Source organism: Cyprinodon tularosa, unplaced genomic scaffold (assembly GCF_016077235.1).
Source record: "Cyprinodon tularosa strain WSP-4 unplaced genomic scaffold, ASM1607723v1 ctg543, whole genome shotgun sequence".
NCBI classification, from domain to species: Eukaryota; Metazoa; Chordata; class Actinopteri; order Cyprinodontiformes; family Cyprinodontidae; genus Cyprinodon; species Cyprinodon tularosa.
In genome coordinates, this window is record NW_024039278.1 from 388,870 (window position 1) to 414,252 (window position 25,383).

Genomic DNA, 25,383 nt, shown 5'->3' on the forward strand with positions numbered 1-25,383 from the left:
TCACATGCAAAGATAAAAATATATAGAGCCAGTAAATCCCAAACTGTGGAAGTAAATGACAATTCAGTGTCACATAATAGCCTATATAAATAAAATTGAATAGCATAGACATTCAGCATCACAGCAAAAGTGGTCAAATAAATGTGGACCTTAAAAGTGTATAAAAAATAACAAAATAAATGGCAGAGTTAGAAAAATATATAAATAAAATACAGTAATGTACAGTGTTTTTACAAATATAACCAGAAGGTGACTGGCATATTTGGGTTAATTTTTGATTGAACAGTTGGAACCTCACCTAAAAGTAGAAAAAACATTTTATTATATTAGTTTTATAATCATTTTAATCTCTAAACCTAATGAACAATAAAACTGCAGAAAAATGTTATAAGAAAAAACTTTACAAAAATCTACATCAGTTTCTATATTTTAATGCAATAAAAGTCTATATTTTCATCATGGGCCTTATTTCTTATTCTTTATATATATATATATATATATATATATATATATATATATATATATATATATATATATATATATATATATATATATATATACATATATATATATATATATGTGCATACTTCTTGGGTGCTGCCATCTTGAAGACTACGGCTGTATCCTACAAGTTAAGGCAATATTTCCTGCAAAAGTGGAAAATGTCAGGAGATGAAGGCATGTTTTAATGTCACTAAATACGATTCAAGAATAGAGAAATGTAGTATTGGGTAGAGAATATTTTTTATATATATTTGTAAATATATATGTAGCTTTGCCTCGTCTGTTCCTGTTTGGCTGTGACGCCATCCTGGAGAGAAATATCAGCTGTGCTGCTGCCATGAACACCTTTGTTTATAGATGCTGGAGATCGGCCTGTTTTTCCACTGTAGTCCTGTTTCACTGACTGTGATTGGCTTGATTTGCTCTCTTCATCCTCTGTCATGTGAGCTGGCTTAGAGGTCGTCTACCTGGCTGTGTGTTTCCTCGACGGGGCCGCCTTTTACAGCTGCTTTTTGTATCTCTGTTTCTGTCTCCTTGAACCCCAGTCGGCCTCGGCAGATGGCCGCTCACACTGAGCCTGGTTCTGCTGGAGGTTTCTTCCTGTTAAAAGGGAGTTTTTCCTCTCCGCTGTCGCTACAACCATGCTTAGTGTGAGGGATTGTATTTGAGTCAACGAGTCGATACAATCAACTGGGTTTCCTTATATAGAAAACTTTTAATCAATTTGACTGTATGATCTGGTTGAACTGTAAAGTGCCTTGAGATGATATGTGTTGTGAATTGGCGCTATATAAATAAACTAAATTGAATTGAATTAAATACATTAAACACCTTGAAATTAAACATGAAATGCAATTAAAGGTGCTTTATATTTATATAGTCGGCCTAAATGAATCTACACATTCATTCTCCATTAATCTCATCAATAAATCATCTTCCACTTCAAAACCATGCTAGTTTTTTTTTAATAGCCAGTAACATTAAATTACGATACCATTCCTCATCTGGCAGATAGACCTATAGTGTTAGTTTAGCACCAAAATACACTGGATGGTTATCTCGTGACAAAATATTAAAAGGTTTAAGGGTTATGATAACTTTTGCAAAGCACTATATGTTTGTTCATGTTGTGTTAAATATTTGTTAGTTTGATTTGTTGTGACAGTCTTTTTTTGACATTTTCTCTGCATTTCCCTTTTCCAGAAAAGCATTCCAGTTGTACTACAAAGAGTTTGTAGAGTTCTCGTGCCCAACGGAGGACATTTACTTGGAATAACCCTGCCTTTGACCCCGGCCTTGTACAATATGCTGTATCATAACATAAAGTTGCATGGAGAAGAAATATTTAAAAGCGAAGAAGAAGAACAAACGCTTTAACAAACAAAGAGATGATGATTTAACTTTGTGCTTGAACAGGAGATGAAAATGAGCCAAAGGAGAAAAATTACTTATGCAAATGGTGTGAGTCAAAAGGTGGAGGTTATTTCCAAAGTCTCCACCCTTCAACTCACTGTAAAAAGCACAAACAAGGTGTTTCTGAAACCTGATCAGTAATATTTAGCCTGTCACATCATCTCAGCAGCTTGATCACAGAAGAACTGGAGTATGCCAGATAAAATTGCACTTCATGGAAAAAAGAAAAAAAAAAAAACAGGACGTTACATCTGAAAAATAACCCTTTGTTACTTTAATAGCTAATTAGCCATGTCGGTAGTAAGGACGTAAAATCCTTAACACAATTGAAAGTTTACATTGGGTGAAATAACATCAGTGGGTATACATTTGCTTCTTTGAGGTATTAAAGCCAGTTACAGTAAAAGATTCAGAGAATGGAGAAGGAAATACATTAATCCTTCATCCATTAAGAAAGAAAATAAATATAACTGCTGCAAGAGAGAATTAAAGGTCAATTATTGCTTGTTCACACTCCTTCAGACACACTAGCCATTCAAACTGAATAGACTAGCTGAACTGTACATCCATAAGAGACAGAAAATCTCATAGACACTGCTTTCACACTTTGCAGTCTGTAGCATAATTGTCAACATCGGTAGGTTAGTAGTGGTACCAAAAACAAAGAAAGATTTAACCTTAAATTATAAAAAGTAAATTCACTGTCTACAATAACGAAGTGATTTGGTTTACACTGCAGAGCAAAGTTAAACAGATGTCTTTTGTCCTGTGAATTCAAAGCTTTGTTTTTAATTTCAAACACACTCGGCTCTTTTTCTTTGATGTGACCCAACTTGATTGAAGTGGCAGCAAAAACACAAAAACTAAGCTTAACCTTACTAGTTAGTGCCTCTTTTAGACAATAGTTGTAAATATTCTGAGTCAACATACTTTCCCACAGAGTGTATTTAGTTTACATGTTCAACTGCAAATTATTAAAAAGTGTTTCGTGGTGACTGGCTTTCAAAGCACTACATTGCATTTTGCTCTACAATTAATAGATCTCACGAAACAGATTTTTTTTCAACTATTTGGGCTAAACTGTGTGATCTTAAGAATTACAAAAAATATATGTAACCAGGTACTTAACTTTTGACAGCTACGTGTTTATATTTGGTTTACATTGAATTTAAACTAATCTAAAACTATTAGGTTCTAATGATGTAGAGATACCTATTTCCATAAGAATGCCCGTTTATTCATGTTGGGAAAATTGGATAATATTATAGTACTTTACTTTGTTAGTTTTAAAGATGACTAACCTATCTGGGGCTGTTATAAAATATAACTGAAGATAAAGGTAATCAACTCTTTTGCTCTCCAGGATAGATCTAAAACCTGGATACATGGAGTGGGAAAAAAGGGTAAAAAGATTTAAGAAGTGTGTTTCCAAAGACATATGCTTATGTTCCCTAGTGCTCCCATAAAGAAAAAGCATATATGTAATACAATGAACCACTGTCAGCAAGTGCTTTCATGAAAGACATATACAAGAACAAGTTTTTTTTTTTTTTTTCTGGAAAAATTTGATGAAAAAAAAAAAACAGAAGAAAGTCCCATTTCTGTAAAACAGCAAAGGACAACCTTTGAATAGTCAGATGGAGGCAGTACAAAAGGTGCAATAAAAATACACACTTTAGTTTTAACAGTGGTTAAGCGATTATATGTTTTACATGGAAACAGCAATTGCCAAGTTACAATCCTTACATGGGATTCGGAGTGTAAATGCCACAAACCATCTTATAGGGGTAGAAAATAGTCTCAGATGGAATAGAAGTAAGGTTCATGTAAGCCATTCTGTATATACCTAATATTTTCTGCTTGTTCTATTTTGTTCAGCAAATGTGAAATTACTTCAAACTTACACATATATTTTTATTCAAAGACAGGTGAATGCTGAAAAAGGCAGTTTAAAAAAAAAAAATAGTTTTTAAGTTTGTTTATGAAATTACACAGCCAGTGTGAGGCGCCTTGGTTGTCAAAAAGGAAACCAAAATATTATATATTTTTTAATTTAACCTTTTTTAACCAAGACTAGAGCTGATTTTGTTATATGCAAAATAAAATGTTTAACATCATCCCTAATTTTACTTTTCAGATCAGTATATTTTGTATATTTTACAAAGCAGTCTTTCTCAAGTATATGTAAAAGGTGGATCTGTCAAAGTAAATCAAAAAGAAAAACATTCTTCTCTCTTTGCAACTTTGCAATGTAATCTATTTAAACAGAAGGGCAACTCTAAATGTATATGTAGGTTTGTTTGAAGAACCATTAACCATTATTCCAGGAACTCACTGATACTGCATACATGACATGGCACTCTGCCCAGACAGGTGCATGAAAGATTAAACCTTTTCAACAACACTGAGTGCCAGTGGTAAGCATGAGGAAGTCCAACTAACAAAAATACCTTTAGTTTGTTTATGTTTAACTTAAATTACTTTGATCTGATTCCACCAGATTCAGTTTGTGCGCTGCAGTTGTGCACTTTGTAAAACTAATAGATTACCACTTTTTTTTGTTTTGACTTCTGATTATTGAACTAATAGGAAAATGACAATTATCCATCATTTATTCATCATGTTTATTTTGATTAATTTTCACATCTGTTTATGTACTGTTTATTTTGAAAGGACAAATGTATGCAAAAGAAATATAAATAACCGAAGATTTCTGAAAATTGCTGTTTAGCTCAACAGTTACATGATTCAAGTACAACTTTCAACTTTTTTTCTGTGCTGAGCTGTTTTTTTTTTTTTTTTTACCATTTTGCCAACATGGTGAGCTCACGACTTTGTTTTTCCCTAACTTACTTTTCAAGAGCTAGTCATAGAAAACAGGTTTAATTCAGTTGAAACAACAAGAGATGTACAAAAAATGCCATATATAAATAGTTATGTAATATTTGTAATTATGAAGAATATATTGTAATGTTTTAGTGTGTTGTGACATTTAACTTTTTTTAAAATCTTTTCAGCTGTGAATTATTCTTGATTTAAAACGATCAAAGCAGATTTTTCTGGGGTCCTGTCATTATTACTGTACGCTACCTTGTTTAAACCACACATTGACACATTCACTTTGATGCTTCCTGCAACAGGAAATACAGTAGAGGTTTCCAAATGTAATCTACTCTATGCATCCCTCATATTGGGACATAGCAAAATGGAATTTTTTTTATTTTATTTCCAATGTTGTGTGGTTTAAGCATTTTTTGTCATATTGTGGGGAAGATGAAAACAACCAACAACAAAAGTATATAATTAATTAGGTGGCAGTCGACATGATAGAAGACAGTGGAGAGAGCTCAAGGACCCCACCCTGAGGATCTCACAATGTCCCCCCTCCCTCTCTAGCAGCCAACCCATGAGCAAACAGCCCCAAAGGATGATATATTCAGGATAACATTATGGTTATTGATAAAAAAAAAAACTACAGAAATATTAATGGTTGTAGTAATATTTGACTATAGTGATATTGAAATATAAATAAAAGATGAAAACAATAATTTATTCAGTTAAAGAGGAATCAATCTAAAAAAATAACTGGGAATGTGTGGATGGGTGAAATTAGCCAATGATAGCATGTGTATTTAGTATCCAGGAGCTGATTCAGAAAACAGTAATTAACCCTTACTGGGTTAATTGGATTACATTGGGAAGTAAAAGATATATAGGTCAAGTTGGCAATCTAGTTTTAGTTTTTTGAAGTGTGCATGACATCACCTCCCAAATGTTAGATTTTTTTGTAGGCATTCTAAAAATGTGTTCCAATTATTGAAAAATACAGTTATATATATATATATTTTTTTTTATAAAATAGATGCTTTCCAGATGTAAGTATACATTCAATAAGATGGGTTGTCCAGAAGTTAATATATAGTGACTTTGTGGCAGAGGACATGACTGAATTGCTTGAACCTTCTGGATCTGCCGTTTGATGACTCCATTGCCAATAATGTGTCCGAGATATTGAACTTCCGTCTTGGCAACGGTGCATTTAGTTGCATTAACAGTAAGACCTGCAGCATTAAGAGACTCACACACAGCCTTGAGATGTTGTAGATGGTCCTCCCAGCTATTACTGTAGATGACAATATCATCCAAAATGCAAAACTTTTTGCAGATGCAAAGTCTGAAAAACCATCCAGTACCTTATCCATAAGTCTCTGAAAGGTCGCAGGTGCTCCATGAAGCCCAAAAGGCATGACGGTGACTGATAGAGACTCCAAGGTGTCCGGAAAGCGGTCAGCTCACGTGACCTGGTGGTAAGGGGAACCTTCCAATAACCCGTAGAGAGATCAATGGTGGTCAGATATTTTGCTCTTCCAAGACAGCAAATCAAGTCATCAATACGGTGAGTTGGATACAAATCAAACTTGGAAACAGAATTAAAATAGCGGAAGTCTATACAGAACCTCATGGTACCATCCTTTTTTGGTACAAGGACAATAGGATCAAGAGTAGAAGCTGATGGTAGCGGCAGGTACTGTTCCTCCACCTCCTCATCAGATACACTTCTGATGAAAAATACATCTTGCTTCCCCTCAGGCCTTGAGACCCACTCCTTTAGCAGGTTAATGTGCAAAACTCTTGTACTGCGTCTCTGATCCGGAGTACAGATCTTGTAGGTGGTGGGTCCCAGTTTTTGAACAACCTCATATGGACCTTGCCACCGAGCCAGAAACTTACTGTCATCAGTAGGTAGCAGTACCAATACCTTTTGACCTGGTTCAAAACTTCTGTCACGGACAGTTTGATCATACCAGGATTTTTGCTTCTGCTGGGAGACACGCATATGTTCCTGAGCCAATGAGGTCATCTTTTCCAACTTCTGGAACACATTAGAATTCATATTGACAGGTTCTTTTTCAGGCTTTTTCCCCTCCCAGCCTTTCTTCAAAAGGGCCAGTGGACCTTGCACCTCATGCTCAAAAAGCAACTCAAAGGGGGAAAACCCAGTAGAGGCTTGGGGTACCTCCCGATATGCCAACAAGAGGTATGGGAGCCACTGATCCCAATCAGACCAAGCTTCATTGATGAACTTACAAAGCATGTTCTTAAGAGTCTGATTAAACCTCTCTGTGAGTCCATCAGTTTGCGGGTGATATGAGGTGGTTCTCAATCCCTTAATGCCAATCAGTTTATACATCCTTCAGTAATTTGGACATAAAATTTGTTCCTTGGTCAGTCAATATTTCTTTGGGGAACCCCACTCGTGAAAAAAAACTGAACCAGGCAAAAAGCAACAGTTTTAGCCTTGACAGATTTCAAGGGGAACACTTCTGGATACTTTGTTGCATAATCAGTGATAACCAACATGAACCGGTTACAAGATTTGCTCTTCTCCACTGGACCCACAACATCCATGCCCAAATGTTCAAATGGTGTATTTACAGTATAATAGGAAGAGGCTGAAGAGGAGCTCTTGCTGCAAATCTGGTGGATGGTTTTTGACACCAAGGACAACTCCTGCAAAAAATGGCAACACCTTTCTGTAATCCAGGCCAGTAAAACCACTGTTGGATTCGGGGTATCGCTTTATGCTTCCCCAAGTGGCCAGCCCAGGGAATTGAATGGCCCAAAGTTAACACAGTTTCTCTGGCTTTTCTGGGTAACACAAGCTGTTGTACACCTTCATGTCTCTTATAGAGGATGCCGTTTTGCATGTGAAATTCCTCTGCAGTTCCACCTTCCTCAGCTCTCTTAATAAGGTCTGCCAGACTTTTATCCTGGTGCTGTAGCTCACGGATATCCTCAGGAATTTCAAAGTCTAACTGTACTTCAGGTTCAGGTAACATAGGAGAGGCTGTGGTATGTTTGAATTTTTCTCACTTGCGCTGTGCACAAGACTTGTGTTCTTTAGTTTGACCCTCTTCAATTTCAGCCTGATAAAACTTTTAGAAGCATTAATTAGGTCTGTGATAACTGGAAGATAATTTCCCAGAACAACAGGAAAAGGTAATTCATCCATAACACCCACATTAATCAGGTAAACATGTCCTTGCACTCTCATATAAATGTTTGCTGTTGGATAGTTTTTTTCATCCCCATGAACACAGCAGATGGGTATTGTTTCTGAGATGCAAATACTATGTGGTGCGACATGCCTGCGTTGCACCAATGTCTGATTGCTTCCTGTGTCAATCAGGGCTTTCACCCTCTGCCCATCTATTTCCACAGTAGTCTCCATGAGTGGCTGGTTTTTCCTGTTAAATACTTTGTTCTCTCCGGATGCAAAACACATCTGAGAGAGCTTTGAAGGATTTTGAGCACACATGGTCTTTGTGTGGCCCTCCTGCCCACACAAATAGCAGATGGGCTTTTTCAAAGATTTTGTTTGACTGGGGAAAAACATTTCTCTTTTCCAAACTGCTTACTCACATTTCCCCTTTGACTGGTGTTACCTGGACTTGGGATAAAGTCCCTTTTTGCAGCTCTAAAAGCCCATGGTTGAGTCTTCCTACAGGCTGCCACAAAGGCATCTGCCAGGGAAAGTACCTCCGCTGCGTGAAGAGAACGGAACCTCTGTCGATACGTCTGACAGTTAATTTCATATTTCTGTCAAATAGCAGCTTTAACATTATCATAGTCCATTGATCCATCCATATCCATATGTACATAGGCACTCCTGGCTTTACCCGTCAACAGTGGAATCAACTGAAATCCCCAGTCACTTTTTGGCCATCGGCAAACAAAAGCTATCCTCTCAAAAGTAATAAGGAAATGCTCAGATGTGATGTAGAGTGGGGTTTCACTCAAATATTCTCTGTTGGGGACACGGTTCATCCTAGAAATGGATCACAAGGCTCTGAAATGGCTTGAAAGGATGAAAGACTCCAACAGCAGGATAACCCGCTTGTACCTGGCGATGCAACTGTTTCAGTTTGATGTCAATCACATCCCTGGGAAGCTGAACACTACTGCCGACTACCTGTCACGCTGGCCCGTGGAGTTTCCAGAAGAGGGGGAGTGTGTGGAGGTTCCTCCAACTTTTCTTCAGTGTTAGTATTTATTTATTTAAGGGTCTTCACACAATACATTTATAATTTCACTTTTGTGGTGTTTTTTTTTGCATTAGGTTGTTAACTATTATGGGTGAATACATTTAGTAAACACCTTTTGTTTATTTGAATAACTACTTTTCTTTGGTGAGTTTGAAGGACTGGCTGAGTGGAGTGGTGCTAGCCTCTGTGTATAAATTCCCCTGTGTGTTCATTTTGTGAGGTCAGTTTTTTTGGTTTGTTATCCTGAGTTAGGTATGCCTTAGTTGATTTCCTTTGGGCACATTTTGGTATATTTTTTGAGTTTTGATGTAAGTCCTTTTTTGTGAAGATTTTTTTTGGAAATAAATAGAAAATACTTTTTTTATATGCCTTTGTCTTTGTGCCTTACTGGACGGACCACCGCAAATGGACTACATAAACAGGCTCTGCGTTGTCTTGTTGGAAAAGCATGGTTATGACCTGTTCTCAGTTTAGGAACTAGGACCCGTATTATATCTGGTTGTTCAATAGGTTTGCCTAAATAAAAGATTTAGATATGACTTATCAAGCTGTTCCTGCAAAAAGGTCTGGTGTTGCAGGGGCAGGTAATGAAAAGTGCTTGGAACATGCTCTTGTTCTGATGCTCTTTGTTTCAGCCTTATCCAGTCTCATGTAGAAGAGCTGGTCATATCGCAAGTTATTTTCATTGCAATAGGGACAGTTAGCAAGGTAGAGTGAATACACAAGCTTGAACAGGGGAGGGGGACTTGCAGGAAAATTGAAATTCTCTGGGACTTCTAGTGTTAATATATAACATTTATGTCTGTTCATGTAATGATCTAGGCCGTGACGCTGGGCTGATCACTCATTCCACACACCTGCTCAGTTCCACAATCAGCTCTCACCTGTCTCTCACCTGTCTTGGTTGTATTTGGATCAAGCCTCTGTTCCTCACAATATATCTGGCCAACATAGATTCATCACCAGATGATCAGTGGCGGGCTGGGGTGGAAAATATCCATTTCTCAGTTGGATTCTTTCTCATCTCCGTGACCAGGCCTCTCCAGCGCTGTCACTTCCACAGGCATCGGCACCAGTCACAGAATCATGCTCGATGACACCAACTCTGGCTTAACCACGCTTTGCCCCGCCCAAACTTTCCAGCGTCCCCAATATCTTTCTGTACTGCTTTCAAAAGTAGACAAACTGAACTTTATAGATCTCTCCTTTGGGGAGCAGTGGGCTGCCACTGTGCCGTGCTCGGGGAGCAATCAGGGTTGAAAGGTCTGTGTGTTTGTTGCTTTTGAACTCACAACCTCAGCATTCCAAGTCCTCTGCCCTAACCAGTAGTCTGCCAATCAACTGCAGACAAGACAAAAAAGCTGGAGCTGTATAAGATGATATATGCCAATAGTGACTTTTCTAGCTGGGGAGTTGGAAATACTGATTCTGTTTAGGAGTCTCAGACTGCCAAAAAGCAGTGCTCAGGGTCATATAACTTATATAATATAAGTTTATAAATAATGAATAAGTTAATAAATGACGAATCTGACCCTCTCAAGTCATAGGTGAGTTTTTCAAAAGGTAGCCTGAACAGAATATCAGTACACACCATGTGCTGTATTTTTAAACAAAAAAAAAAATAATTTAGAATATCACAAATTAAGCTAAAACCTGGGTCAAAAGTTGTGCAGGGCTGGTTTAAGTGAGGGACCTAAGAAAAGGGAGTTTTAGACTGTGAGCAATAACTAATTGAACAGCAATACCAAAGTAAAACAGTACAAATAATATATGCCATACAACGTGACATTTGTTTAATTGTTGTCAGCTGTTAGTAGTACTCGTCCTCAATATTAGGCTGGTCGAAAGCTGCATGATCAGGTAGAACAGGTGACAGGGGCTTTTCACCATAATCTAGGTAAAGAAATCAGATAAAATACTTAAAATATAGCTGACTTTACAGTCAAGTGGCAAAAAATACCTTTTTTTCTAGGCACATTTAAGTAAAATCTTTTGTGGTGTATAGTAAAGCACATTGTAGTTCAAAATTATAAATAAGTAATTACACATAACACAACAAGAAAATTTGGCTGTCCTACCATCTGTAAGGCTGATGTGCAATTTGAAGAAATTTGGGTCAAACACCAGCTGTAGCTTTTCTGGGCTCCTTTCAGGCCTAGAGTTTATTAAAAAGAGGATAGTCAATTTAGGGGTGAGTTTCCTGAAACTCATCAAGATCATTCTGTGAGTAAAAAAATCAATAGCTTGCTTACTGTAGCTGAAGTGTAAGGCAAGCAACATAAATGTATCATCAAGTTATGCAGCACTTTTAACACGAACCAAAGGTCTAAATAGTACAATATATATTGGTGGCACACAGCCTCTAATATAAAACTAACCTGTTAACCATAGGTGCAAATAGATGACTCTCCACCAATAGGAAACACATGAGTAAGTGAGCCAACATGCCTTTTCTGCAGTTTTGTAACTGACCAGTTTAAAGAATAACTGCATGCAAATGTATGGTACCCATGGCAACAAAAGCATTCTATTGTAGGATAAGCTTTTATTCTGAATTCCTATTTTCTGTTCAAATCAGTTTCACAACAGTTTTCATAACATTATCATAAATTATTATTATTTGCCATTCATTTATCTCACTACTTAGCATGCAACAATATTTTTATTATATTTTTCATAGATGTATCTGTCATATAACCAGTACAGTCAACAACAACAGAACACCCTCTTAGCCACATATTTGCATAAATTCCTTTGAGTAAACAGATGATAACAGAGCATTGCTGAGGTTCCCTTGATTAACCTTATGATCCGACATTAATCTTGTCTTTAGCTGGCCTCTACATCTTGAGACAAGTCCACATCAACAAAATTCCAGTCTCCAAATATTTTCAATAATTCACTTTTCCCTTTTTGGAGATATGTTATGCGTTCCAGAGGTAAAGTTCAGCATTTGCCTGGTCCATTGTTTGATACCTGGTCCTGTTGTTTTCTTCCAGAGAAGGTCTATCAGTCTTTTAGCTTGTAGTAGGCACATATCAATCAATAATTGTTCACATGTGGTAAACAAATAATTTTTTGGATAAAAACCTAAAATTAAGAAGACTGGATCTAGTGCAACATCCTTACAGATGTTGTCCAAGATGTTCTACAGTTTGTTTTATTGCTCTCCAAAAAATTTTAATTCCCCTGCATTTCCAGATACGATGAAACAAAGTCCCTTTTTCATCGGAACATTTTGTACATGTATCTGGTATATTAGGATTGTCGCGATTTATATTGACTGGTGTAATATAGATTTGCATTAACCATTTGTATTGCAGTAACCTTAAGCGTGAGTTAACTGTTTGTTTCTGAGCCCTTGTACAGACAGACTGCCAATCCTCTAGAGACACGTTTACTCCTAGGTCTAACCTCCAGGCTTCTAGTTTCATTGTTGAGTCTTCCGGGGAATTCAAAATCAAGAAGTTGTAGAATTCTGAAATCGCACCTTTACTCATTTTTTCTTTGAAAGTAATTTCTTCTGGATGAGATTTCGGTGGCTTGGATAAATCCTTGTTTTTTTTGTCATAATGAAGATTCTGAGCTGAAGGTATGTAAAAAGCATTTTCTATTTATGTTAAATCTCTGCCTGAATTCCTCAAAATACATAATGTAAGTTGAATTTGCTTGATATAAATCATCCTGAATTTGATCTATTCCCTTTGTGGCGCATTGTTTAAATACAGAGTCTGCTCTTCCAGGAGTAAAATCTTGGTTTCCCCATAATGGAGTAAATTGTGATAGTATGAGTGGTTCTTTTGTAAATTTCTGTACATCATACCATATTTTGGTCATGTTTTTAACAACAGGGTTAGCCGTTTTTCCCAACAGTCATGAGACTGAATCAGAGAAAATTTATAATGGTAAAGGTGAATTTACTGATAGGGATTCCATTTCTGTCCAATTGGGGGGGCGTCCCTAGCCTGACGTAGTCTTACTCAATTCTAGTCAGAATATGAGTCTGATATTGCTCCATAGCGCTGTGATTATGGGGCGTGTTTCGAACGAACCAGGGAAAAAAATGCCTCTGCACTCAATTGGATAGACCTACAACCAATAAGAGCAACGGAGTGCTTGACGTATGTTAAGCGACGCATAGTTGTTGTCAACAAAAATCAAAGCGTGCAGTTGCACGCCTAGAATAAGAAGATGAGCCTTGATCGCATTTCTCTGTTCCTCTTTTAAAATTAATTTGCTGTCGATATCTTCTAGAACAGACTTAATAGCAGAATCTACTCACCTAAACTCTCCAGCGGCAGCCATTGTTGTTGTCACCCAAGCGCGCTTTGGTCACGTGGTTGATTACGTTACTGTTGATCATCTGTCCATCATCGTATAAAGCCCGCCCTGACAATTTGATTGGCCCGCCAGATTTTGTGCCAGCATACTCGCGCTAATATTGAGCAATGCCAGACCGAACTTCCCGAACTCAAACGTTGTGGGCGGGACTAAGTTCGGAATGGCACCCAGGCTAGGGTGTCCCTGGCGTTAAAGTAATATCTAATGGTTCCAAGTTGGGATGCCCAGTAATAACACTTCATATTTGGACACCCAAGTCCTCCCTTATTGTAAGGTAATTGTAAGAGCGACAATTTAATCCTGGGCAGTTTATTTTGCCATAAAAACCCAACAATTAATTTCCTAAAATTATCAAACCAGTTTGAAGGGGGTGGCAGGGGGACATTCTGAAAAATATACAATACTTTTGGAAGTATATTCATTTTATAGGTATTGATCCTGCCAATCAGTTATAAGGGAAGGGGCATCCATCTATTGATATTTTCAGTGATTTCTTTTATTAAGTAATCATAGTTCTTGTTTACAATCATATCTAGATTTGAAAAAAAAAAATGTAATTCCTAAATATTTGAATTTTCTAATGACCTTAAATTCTACACTTATTTCTGGGGGCACTTTTTTCCCATCCAACATTAACAATGATGATTTAGCTTTGCTTATATTGTACCCTGAAATATGACCATATTCCTTTTGTTAAATTAAGCAAATTTGGAATAGATTCTTTTAGGTTTGAAATGAACAGGATTATGTTAATTGCATATAATGAAAGTTTGTGTTTTACTTGTCTGATTGTGATGCCTGCTATAGATTTATGGGACCTTACAGCTAAAGCAAGGGGCTCCAATGCTAAAGTTAAAAACAAAGGGGATAAAGAACATCGTGGCATCTAGAGAAAGAAGTGCAGTTCCTGATTTAACACCCAAGCCATGAATGATTTATAGAAGCCTCCTCACATTGTGTAGCCCCTGCCATCCAAAAACAAGCCATTTTGATCCCTGTGTATCACGAGGAAGTGAATCTTGCTAATAATTTACAGAGTATTCTTATGTCAGCGTTAAGCTTTATGTTTTCAAATTTATTGGTGGATATCCCTGGTTTGGGTAGCACAAAGATCAAAGCATTTGTCATAGAATTTAATCAACCTTAAAGTCAGTTCTTGTATTTTAGTCTTAGATTCTGATTGTTGTCTGCTTTTGCACTGTTCTTTAGATTTTGATGCGGTGTAATATAACCCCTCAAGCATGCTTTAAAAGTGTCCCATTTTATACAGACTGAGGTTTGTGTGGTGTTGATACTGAAGTATTCGTTTATCTTTTCTCCAACATAATTACGAAATTTCTCATATTTCAGACATTTGTTGTGTAAACACCATCTAGTCGGGTCTTTCACCAGGTTGTTGTTAGAATATAGTAAATTACAGGGGGCCTGATCTGAAAGAAGTATGCTATCATAGTAACAATCAGTTATGGTTGAGAGTAATTCTTTTGAAATAAAAAAAAATAGTCTATGCATGAATATGTATGTTTTTGAGTGGCATGAGAATATAGTATCAGTAGATTTGGAATATCTCCAGATATCTAGTAAATTTAATTCCTTCATAAAAATGCATATTGTTTCCCTGCTTCTGGTGTGTGCTTGGTGAGCTCCTGAAGCCCTGTCCAGAGTGGGGTCCAGAAAACAGTTCCAGTTGCCCCCTATAATGTATGTTCCTGTCAGCGATGAAAGGGCAAGTAAAAAGTTGGTATAGAAGAAATCATCATCAGAGCAGGGACCATACACATTTAATAAGTTTAGAATTTCTTGTAAGATGGACCCCTGAATAATCTGATATGTCCCTAATTTATCTTTAATAACCATGGTTACCCGAACAGGAATTGATTTTCTGAATTAGGATCAATACTCCCCTGGCTCTTGATGTAAATGGAGCTACATATATATATTCCTGCCACCTTCTATGCAATTTTATATTTTCTTCCTCCAAGATAAGGGCAATCCTTGTGGGGAAAGCCTGGTCTCCATCCCACTTTGAATAGTGCAGCTCTTCTTTCTTTTTCTTTCTTTCTTTTTTTTTTTTTACACTGTCCTGTCTGGGAATGTGGCAATAATAATAATCGTCTTGATGCCAAAAAGGGCCCAACAGATTTTACTTTCACAAGTGTAGCAGTATGGCAATTGCTCCACTTGTTTCATGCATATAAATTGCTTTATTATAATTATACAGGGAGTTTTACAGATTATATGGACACTACAATGTAAATAGAACAGAAGAGGAAAAACAGAAGAAGAATAAAAGAAAAATGAGGAGAAAAGATGAAAGAAAGAGGAGATAGAAAGGAGAAAATGACAAAACATTTTCAGTCTGCTTCGTCACCTGCAACGAGATGCAAAAAGAACAGCACAACCGAAAGACATGGTACAAGACATACAACAAAGCAACACCTTGAAACTATCACTGTTGGGAGCTGGAGAAATACCCACTTTCTCCAGCAGAGTCCGCCCTGGTTCCTCTCCGCTGAGCTTTCGACGCACCTGCTTCTGATCATCTCATCTGGAGGACCAGACTACATAAGCTGTCTTCAGACCTTGCCTCGACGCCGCAGTGTCTTAATCAGTTGGTTAGCACCTAAGCCATAGATCCTCTGAGAACCTTGTTACTCCTGAGTCCTGTTTGGGTTCTAACCCTTTTGTCTCTGCTTCCAGGTTACCTGCTTTTCTCCTGTGAAGCTCTGGAAGAGCTTAACCAGCCGAGCCTGCCCTCCGACCCAAACCTGAAGACTAACTCTCTGGATTTCCAAGCAGCTCTGGATACTGAGCTGGAAACTCTAGCCAAGGTCAAACTCGTCTCTAGAAGTAAGACGCTGAAACAGCTTACGGACTCTGCTGAAACAAATCATCTCCGGACCCAACAGTTCCGCTCCCAAAGCCTCTTCTACGCACTTCAAGGTATTAGCCTGAACTCAACCAAGATCAATCCCAACCAAGCCTTCGCTAACAGAACTGTCTCTCTCACAGACTCCAGTGAACCAGTCCCAGACCAGAACCAGTTCAACTGTTCATTTTATTCATGCTTGTGCTACAATAAACTTGTTAAAACTTTCCCTCTGAGTCGTCAGTGTTCTGCATCTTGGGCCTCTCTGTTAACCCATCATGACAATCACTGAAGTAGTATTATTTAGTCTGACATGTACTCTGTTACCTGAAGATAAGAGTGTGGGCTTTCTGTATGGAAGTGAATCTGCCTGGAACCAAGCACCTGTTGTTGTTTGTGAGAGTGCACTTGTGCATGTAAAAATTATCCATAAAAAACATGCTCAATAGTGGTTGTGGAGAGCCGAAGAAGCGCCCCTCCCAGAGCACCGAGTCCAGCGCTGGGAGACCCAAAGCCCCAGGCACCAAAAAGGACCCCAAGAGCGAAGGCACCAAGCAGGGGCCAGCCCAGGAAATCAGACCCCCACCATAACCTGAATGAAACTTTACTGTTTTGACTGCAGTTAACATCTCTGCATCAGGGTTTATTCACATTTTATCTGCTGCTATTATAAAGGACACTTTCAAATACATAAGCCTTAAACTTCGAACATCCCTCAGACTTTGAACAGACTCTTAAACCCCTCTTCCCCTTTCATTTCTTTTATTTTGCTTATTCTCAGTAGTGTTTAGTGTTTGCTTAGTTATTAAGTATAAAACTGTGATTGTAGCTAATAAATCTACCATTGTATTTTAACCCGTTGGTTGGTGGCTAATAACGGGCAGTGCTTTTATTTTATTTTATTTACTTTTATTTATTTTAGTTATTTTATCTTTTTGTGCAGCACTTTGGAAACCTTGTGTTTATTTAAACTGTGCTATATAAATAAAGTGGATTGGATTGGATAATAACGTTGCTTATAGTCATAGCTTAAGTTACTCAATTGGTAAAAGACAAATTAATTTTTAACAGCCGTATTCAGGAGTCCAACCTTTTAGGTAAGAGGCTAAAACCCTGGTCAGTAGACAAATTTAGAGTTATGATCACTCAACTATAATAATTAGTTTTAATCTTGATTTTAATTACCTATTAGTTTGCTATAACTTCTGATTCTAGTTATTTAATATATTCATAATCTGGTAAACTCTCACAACATGGATTAGGCTTTCCCATATGGTTGGCATTGGACTTGTCGGGGTAACATCTCTGTTCGGACTCCAGTTTGTGTGGGTTGTTTGTGTGTTTTTCTCTCTCCACCACCAGGTAGTGCCCCCGTCCTCGTTGGGCCTCCTTGCACATCTGCGGCTCGTTGGATCATTATCTGGAGGAGTATTTTAGCAGTGGACTGTCACTACCTCGACGCCAGAGTGTTTGCCAGTTTTGAGTACACTAGCCAAGCTGAGATTAGCTGAGTCTAACCTGAGCCTTCTTTTCTCTGAGACTTATGTTCTTTGTTCTTCGGCAGGAAGCCTTCCTGTGAAACTGGATGCCTGGTCTTCTACCCCTGGAAGGATTTACTGCGTTCACACTGAGCAGGGGAAAACATCCACATGAGCCGTTCAAGTCCCTTTCGGAAATCCAAGTGACAGTCCACTCCATTGCTCCTCTGGGTCCAACAAATATCTACCTGTCCGCTCTCCAACGAGTTACCTCTTCTCTGGATAACCCCACACTGACTGGATTCAAGGATAAACCAGAACCCCCTCAAACGTGAGTCCCGCTCCAACAGTACTCAAGCCTCAGTCAATTTTCCTACAGTGCCTGAACTGATCACTGTGATCTCCCTTCCAGACTTTCCAGTTCTGGTCACCAGTTCACTGAGTTCAAGATCCAACTCCTGTACTCAATACCTCATCAAACCTGTTTACCTTTTCCCCTGGTTGTCTGAGTGGTTCTCTGCATGTGGGTCAGATCTCTTAAAACAATCATGACAATTTCAAGGAGCAGTAAGTGAGGATTAACCAAAATCATTCTCAATTGTAACTTGGAATTGAAGTAAGAATGCCTATAAACAATTTGTTCTTTCCAACAACAATTTCTCCTTTCCAATCAACAGGTACGTTGCAAACTACTTCCATGTGGTGTCTAACCCCCATTTATTCTCTGGTTCCTGAGCCAATCATAAGAGCATTCCCAAGTTTGTCAATACAAGCTTAGCATTTAGTATTTTATGTTAGCAAAACCGGCCTGCAAACACTGAAACCAGTAAAAGAAGTTGTTTGTCTTCATTCATCATCACTCGCTGAAAGGGAGGAGGAGGATGGGGTTGGGGGATTGCTATCTGTTTTGAGTGTTGCTCCATTTTGAAAAACTAGGTGTAATATTACTCATTGCTCCTTTAAATTCTGTAAAGAAAAGCTTTGAGTTTATATTTTTAAGCTTTCTCTATTCTTTTCTTTCCTGAGAAGAGATCACTCAGAACAAACACTTTAAATAACACTTTATAAGTTCTATGTATTAAATGACTATATAACATGACAACAGCTTTCATAGAATGGTAATCTTACTCAGACCAGGGAATTGGCTCAGATTACAAATGGCAGTGCTTACAGGGCTAGCTTCTTAAAAAATCCAGCCGGGAAAGCACATTATAGATCTCCAGGGTCACATCCTGCACATCATTACATCAGACACATTAGTAAATAAGGGACAAATGCCACACAGCTAGCCAGCAGGGTGTCAGAGCCTGGTTTCTTTGCCAATGGGGAGGGAGCCAAATCCCAATTGCTAGCAGGTCGGCTGGTGTTTGTAAAAGCTGTGTTAACCCGCAAATGTCATGGAGAAAGAGGCTTATTAGGCTACGTTCACACTGCAGCCTTAAGTGACCCAAATCCAGTTTTTTGGCCCATATGCGACCTGAATCTGATCTTTTCATGGCTGACTGAACAACACAGATCCGATTTTTTCCAATGCGACCCAGGCCACTTCGCTATGTGGTCCTCAATGCGATACGAATCTGATCTTTTCAAAAGCGACCTGTGTCTAAAAGGCCAGGTCAGATTCATCCGACCTGAACGTCATTAATACCCGACAAAGGTCACTATTATGCATCTTGCTACGCAGAAGCGGCAAAAAAAACAACCATGGCAGATGATGATGTGGAGAGCAGTATTTATCTTTAACCATATTGAAAACATTGTGTTTTTACTGTTGGAAAAGACCGTTAGATGTGCTCCAGCTCTACCATCCATGTTTACTTCAGGAAAAAAAGAGCACACTGGCCTGTGACGTCATTGCATCCTCTACTGCGCATGCGGGACACTTGCGTTGTATGATTGCAGTTCACACAGGAGATCACATACAAGTCGCATATATTTGCAAATATGAATGGCAACATAAAAAATTGAGCATTGAACGGAATTGAGCATCAAGGCCTGCAGTGTGAACGTAGCCTTAGTGAAGAGGAGGTTCTTTGAACAAGCACTACCTCCACATACTTCAAGCATAACAAAGGCTGACAACTTCTACATGTATGTATACCTTCACACAACTATTCATGGGCATGTGTGATTGTCTACACCTTTTCCACCTGAATCGTCACACCTTTGTTTGCAAATAATTTGCTATTGTGGCACAGCTTTTTTCATTAGCTAGAATAAAACTGCTACTTTTAGAATATACAGATGTTTTGCTTCTCTGAACACAGACAAATGCTCAGTTACATTACCATAGCAAGAACACAGAGTTCAAATCCATCTAGGCCATGTTTGAAAAGGTAGGGTACATGAGAACTCTGTGGTAAATCCTTGCATATGTAGGACTTTTAGTTTCAGAAAGGAAGATATTTGTTACATGAAGACAAGTTAATTCTACAAATTACTCCGTGAACATACTCTGGGTGGTAGCAAGCTATCTTAAGTCTGTTGGGCTCTCCAGCTGAGATCTGAAAGGAGGAATCTTGGTGTGTCTTTTAGCCTGTGGAAGTTGGAGAGAAAACGCTCATTATGCTTCATGCAATTAGAAGCATTTTTAATTCCAAATTCACATATTTTTTAGCTTCAATATTTTTATAGAAGTCAGTAATTTATCTCATAGAATTTTAGCTGCATATCACTCATAGGACAAAATGAGGAAACGTCTGAATGCTGCTTTTTTTGCTAAAGGTAAACTTTTAGGAATTTAGTTCTAAGCTGTTATAGTAAAGCCCACACAGATATGAAGTCAATGGCAAATTATGAACAATGTCACCTTTTTCTGTTAGTAGAGCAAAGCGTGTCCTTACCTGCTGTGCAGGATGGTCCCTCAAGTCTAAATTGAGATTGGAGCAATCAGAAAATCTTTTTCCTTTATAATTGAATAGCTGAGGTTTACCTGTTTTATAATTTACAACATTGATTTGCAGACCAGGAAGCACAAAAAACTTTTGTAGAGCAATTCAATTCTTTAAATCCCCACCCCTTGTCACAAATCCAAATTAAAATAAGAATTCCACTGAACTAAAGTTTAATTAAAAGCAATTATTTAGCTTGTATCAAATTTTGAAAAGTATGGAAAAGTTTCATATATTTTGGGGTTTCCAGGTATAATTGGAAGCATAGATGGCTTTTACTACTGCACCCGTGCAATCTGTAATTGGAGCCCTGATGTATTTAAGCAGCATGGAAGCCCATCCTTCTGCACACATCCCAAATCAGATGCAAATCAAATAGCCTCTCTTTGTTCTTCTGGGTTGTTGAGTCAGGAGTAAATAATGACAACTCAAACAGACTGAACAGACAAAAACATCTAATGATCTTGCTATGATAGCTGGAACTGAACCCAATATAAGGGAAACTGACAGGTGGATGAAATGAGTGATGATTAGGAGCTAGAATGAGTAAAGCAGGTGAAAGGCATGACTATTAAGGCCAGGTATCACAGCAGATCATGACAGAGTCCTCCCCTCAAGGGCGGATTTCAGACGCCGAAACCAGACCAAACACTACGGGGAAAAAAGGAAACCAAGCAGGGCGGGTGGGGGGGTCAAGACCAGACACAGATTACTGAAAAACAAAACGAACAAGGGCTTCTGACAGCAGGAGAACAGACCCGATCACAGAATAAGAAACAAAATCTCCCACATGTCAGAACCAATCCGGAAAAAAAAAAAAAAAAAAACGTATCCTACTGACTGTCCCCCGATGGGTCCTTTTTTAGCCAGATCATTCCGTCATAAACGGGACAGAGCCAGTATTCAAGGTGAGACAGTCAGTAGGAAAGTTCAAAACGTTTATTAAATGAAAAAACAAAACTAAAGTGGAGCTGCTATGATCTGTGGCTCGCGGATGAGGCAGGAGGGGGGCGGGGCACCGCCCAATCATAGACACTCTGTAGGAGAAACAGGAAAGTGACTATGATAATCTGACAGAAGATGATGATCTCAGTGAGTCACTTACCTGGTTCAACTGTCAAGTCCATCACCCTTGAAGGGGAAGCGATACAGCCCATGGGCTGACAGCTGACACAGCGCGTCACCGAGAGTGTCAGCAAAAGACAGGACAGGCAGGATACAGGCGTCCAGGCATCCTAGAGCTCCCAGGCAGGCTCAGAGTCCAGAAGCGTGACCAGGCGGACACGCACAGGAGCAGACAGAATCAGGTGCAGATGGACAGGCTCAGTGGAAGAGGGTAGCCGAGAGGACGTGGAACCAGAACATGAGCAGGACCTTTAAACTGGTCTCCACCTTGGAGCCAGGCTTACTGGCATAAAAACGGATCCTCCCCGCGTACAGACCCAAAAACCCAGAGGAGTCAGCAGGGGAGGAACTGAACAGACAGGCAAACAGAAAAGAAATAATGATCTGGCCCAGAATGCTCTGGCTGAACAGAATATGAACCAAAGGAAACAGGTGAGAGGAATAAATGATCATTGTGGCAGGGAGGGAAAACGGCAGGGGAAAGAAATAATCAATTAAGGTAGAGCAATCAGGCCAGATCATTACAGGATCAGTGCTAGGATCAGTTCTATTTACTATATATATATATGCTCTTAATTGGTAGAATTATTAGAAAGCATGGGATTAATTTTCAATGGTATGCTGATGATACTCAGCTATATCTGTCTATAAATCCAGATGAAGCTAACCCATTGCATAGATTACAGGCATGTCTTGCAGACATAAAAACCTGGATGACTCTTAACTTTCTGCGCCTGAATGCAGACAAAACAGAAGTTATTAGCTCAATTCGCAGGTTGCGTGACACAGCCTGCGAATTGAGACTCAGCTTTTGAAAACTCACCTTCGATTCACTTCAGGTTCACTTCCTGTCAGCCGGTGACGGGCGTTATGATTGACATTTTAATCTCTGTTGTTATTGGTTATGACCATGTGGGGTATTGGGCTTTGTAGCCAATTAAATAAGGTTTTAAACAAGCCCAAATGTGTATAGTTTATTTAAGGGGTACCGCATTGCAGGGTTGTTTTAGAGAGAAACACAGACATCAGCAGGTGGAGCCATTGCGCACAGATCCAAGCTGACACCAAAAGTTCAAAACCCCACAGCTTTGGAAACGTTAGAGCTAGAGGTCTGAAATTCTTGGTTGACATGATGTAAAACAAATGTAATACAATGAGACCTGCGTTTTCTCAACAAGGTGTTTATGACTGCTGTTCAAAAAAGACCCATAATTTCCGAGATTAAAAAAACCCAACTTTGAGTCATGTTTGAACGTAGTGATGCAGCTTGGTCTGTGTTTTACAACCAATTTTTTGGGCTTTCTGTTCCTAAGTTATTTGCTTTTCCATTTGGGTATGCAAAATAGGCGTGGATTACCCAAAAACCTGTGCTTCCTGTCTTTTCTGTTTGCAAAGCCACTGATAACATCACTGTGACTTTGTTTTTATACTGAGCACCGACAATGCACTCGGTCATTCTTCTCCCAGAGAATATCTCTAGTAATTCTTTGTTTATTTGAGTTCAAAATTCAAAACTCAAATAAAGCCAAAATTCCCAAGGTAGAAAGAAGAATGCTTTTGTTTCCTTCATTTTACATTGTTTTTTTTTTTTTGCTTGTCAGTCTGTTATATTAATCAATATGATATGTTGAACTAGATATGCTATTTTTACAGCTTTTGTGCGATACTTTTTTTTATAAAGTAGGGCATTATTTATTAGTAAAGTTTGATATTGTTGTTATTCAAAGTTCAATTCAATTCAGTTTATTAATATAGCGCCAATTCTGGGGGGGGGGGGGGGCGGGGGGGCTACGAGTTGAAACAGACTCCAGGGTTTGTTTTTCTTTTTCTTTTCTTGTAAAAGGAAAAAAGAGAAACTATAAAACAATTCCCTTCAAAGAGGAGAGACCTATCCCGGTTAGGCAATTTAATCAAAACTGCCTTGAGAAGAACCATGACTGATGAGTGTTTAAGCAATTTGGGTGTGCTAAGTGCAGAATCAAGAAGGGCCAGGGCCATAAACCTTGAATACTTTGTGGATGTGTTTACCAAAAAAAAAGCATAGCAACATGCAAATAAAGCTGTTCGGAAGCCTGATTATCAGAATTGGAGACCATGGATCTTTGTTAGAAAAAAAAAACATAAAGGTATAAACGTTGCTTACACATTTGGGATGGAACGGTTTAGGAAAACCGTCCGAACCGTTCGGTTCGACTGTCTCGGTTCGATTCGTGTGTGTTGCGTTCGACTCATGCGCTGCTCCTTTTTCTCATAGGCGAAGCGTGTACACGCCAGAGCAGAAGGTGGCGGTACTGCGACCAAAGCCAACCACTAGTAGTAAATCAGAAGAAGAAGCGAGGTGCGTAGCAGAAAAAAATCAGTTGTTGTGGAGAATTGTGTGGGTATGGCGAGTGGGAAAGAACAGGAGTTAGAAGACGCGACAGCAGCACTTTATAGGTCTGCTGTATGGGACCACTTTGCATTTAGAGTGACCTACGATGACGGTGGAAAGAAAGTTGTGGATATAAGTGCAACAGTGTGCAAGCATTGTGCAACACGTTTTGTTTATGCTAACAGCAACACGACCAACATGTCAGGCTAACAATCAACATATACCAAACCGAACTTAAAACCATGAACTGAACCGAACCGTGGATTTTGTGAACCGTTCCACCCCTATTACACATACAATATGACCTTGTAATCAGAATAAGACTATTGTTACTTGTTAGGAAATTCCTGTTGCATAAACAAAGATATTGTTTCTGTACTTGATTTTATTTTTTATCTCTCATTAGCTGCTTTTCGCCAGCCTTTTTTTTTTTTCCAGTAAATGAATAAATGTACAACTCAAAAAAAAAGCAATAACTATATAACTCAAAATGTTAACTCTGGTGTTACTGGTTAGTAATCCTCACCTTTGAGATATTCCTGGAGACGCCACTGTGTCAGCATCAATAACAGATTTCTTTTCATGGGAAACTAAATCCCTGGCTGTGGCCCTGCAGAACTATTTCTCACTAATAATTTGATAGTTTAATCATAAATAGTACCCTTTAGAAAAAAATGAGGGCAATGGGAGAAATATGTATATATATATATATATATATATATATATATATATATATATATATATATATATATATATATATATATATATATATATATATAGATATATATATATATATATATATATATATATATATATATCTTCATATATTTTTTTTTATAAGGCTTAAGAGATTGTTGATTCGATTTTGTATTTCCCCAATCAAAGCTAACTAATGAAATCATACTTTCAGCAGGAAATACTTGATGCTACTTGTTGCTTTCTAAACAATAAGCAATGCGAGGGAGGGATCATAGATGCATGTGGCACCCATAGGTTGGGAAGACAAGAGCAGATCCGTTTGCGTCTATGTTACACCATTCAGCTATATTTATTTATTTATTTTCTGCCCTCCTTTTGGATTTGTTTATTAGCAAACACGCAGCCTGGCAGGTGAGTTGGAGTTTTTTTGTATTTTTTTTATATTAAATATAATAATATCTTGTTAATATTGTGTAAAAAGGGTGTGAAGGCGAAGAAGCGCAAACGACTAATTTCGATACTAATTTCAGACTTTCTGCTGACCGTATGAAGTCTATCTATTTAGGTTTATTTATTGTTTTTTTATTTTTATTTTTTTTTATTTGTCAATTTTGGTTTTCTTAAAATAAAAGTTTACTTCCTGGTT

At 38.2% G+C, this 25,383-nt stretch overlaps 2 protein-coding genes across 4 annotated transcripts in view; both read left to right on the forward strand.

Annotated features, from left to right (window-relative positions):
• Positions 1–4,971, forward strand: part of LOC119796332 (C-Jun-amino-terminal kinase-interacting protein 1-like) — a 49,166-nt gene extending 44,195 nt beyond the window's left edge. For both annotated transcript variants that reach the window (XM_038304837.1, XM_038304838.1), the window contains exon 12: positions 1,708–4,971. In XM_038304837.1, the coding sequence (XP_038160765.1) occupies positions 1,708–1,780 (73 nt within the window). In that variant the 3' untranslated portion in view covers positions 1,781–4,971. The remainder of the gene's footprint in view (positions 1–1,707) is intronic.
• A 20,027-nt stretch (positions 4,972–24,998) lies between these two features.
• The window catches only part of LOC119796323 (N-acetyllactosaminide alpha-1,3-galactosyltransferase-like), a 31,502-nt gene continuing 31,117 nt past the window's right edge, over positions 24,999–25,383 (forward strand). For both annotated transcript variants that reach the window (XM_038304825.1, XM_038304826.1), the window contains exon 1: positions 24,999–25,148. The gene's annotated coding sequence lies outside the window, so the exon portion shown is untranslated. The remainder of the gene's footprint in view (positions 25,149–25,383) is intronic.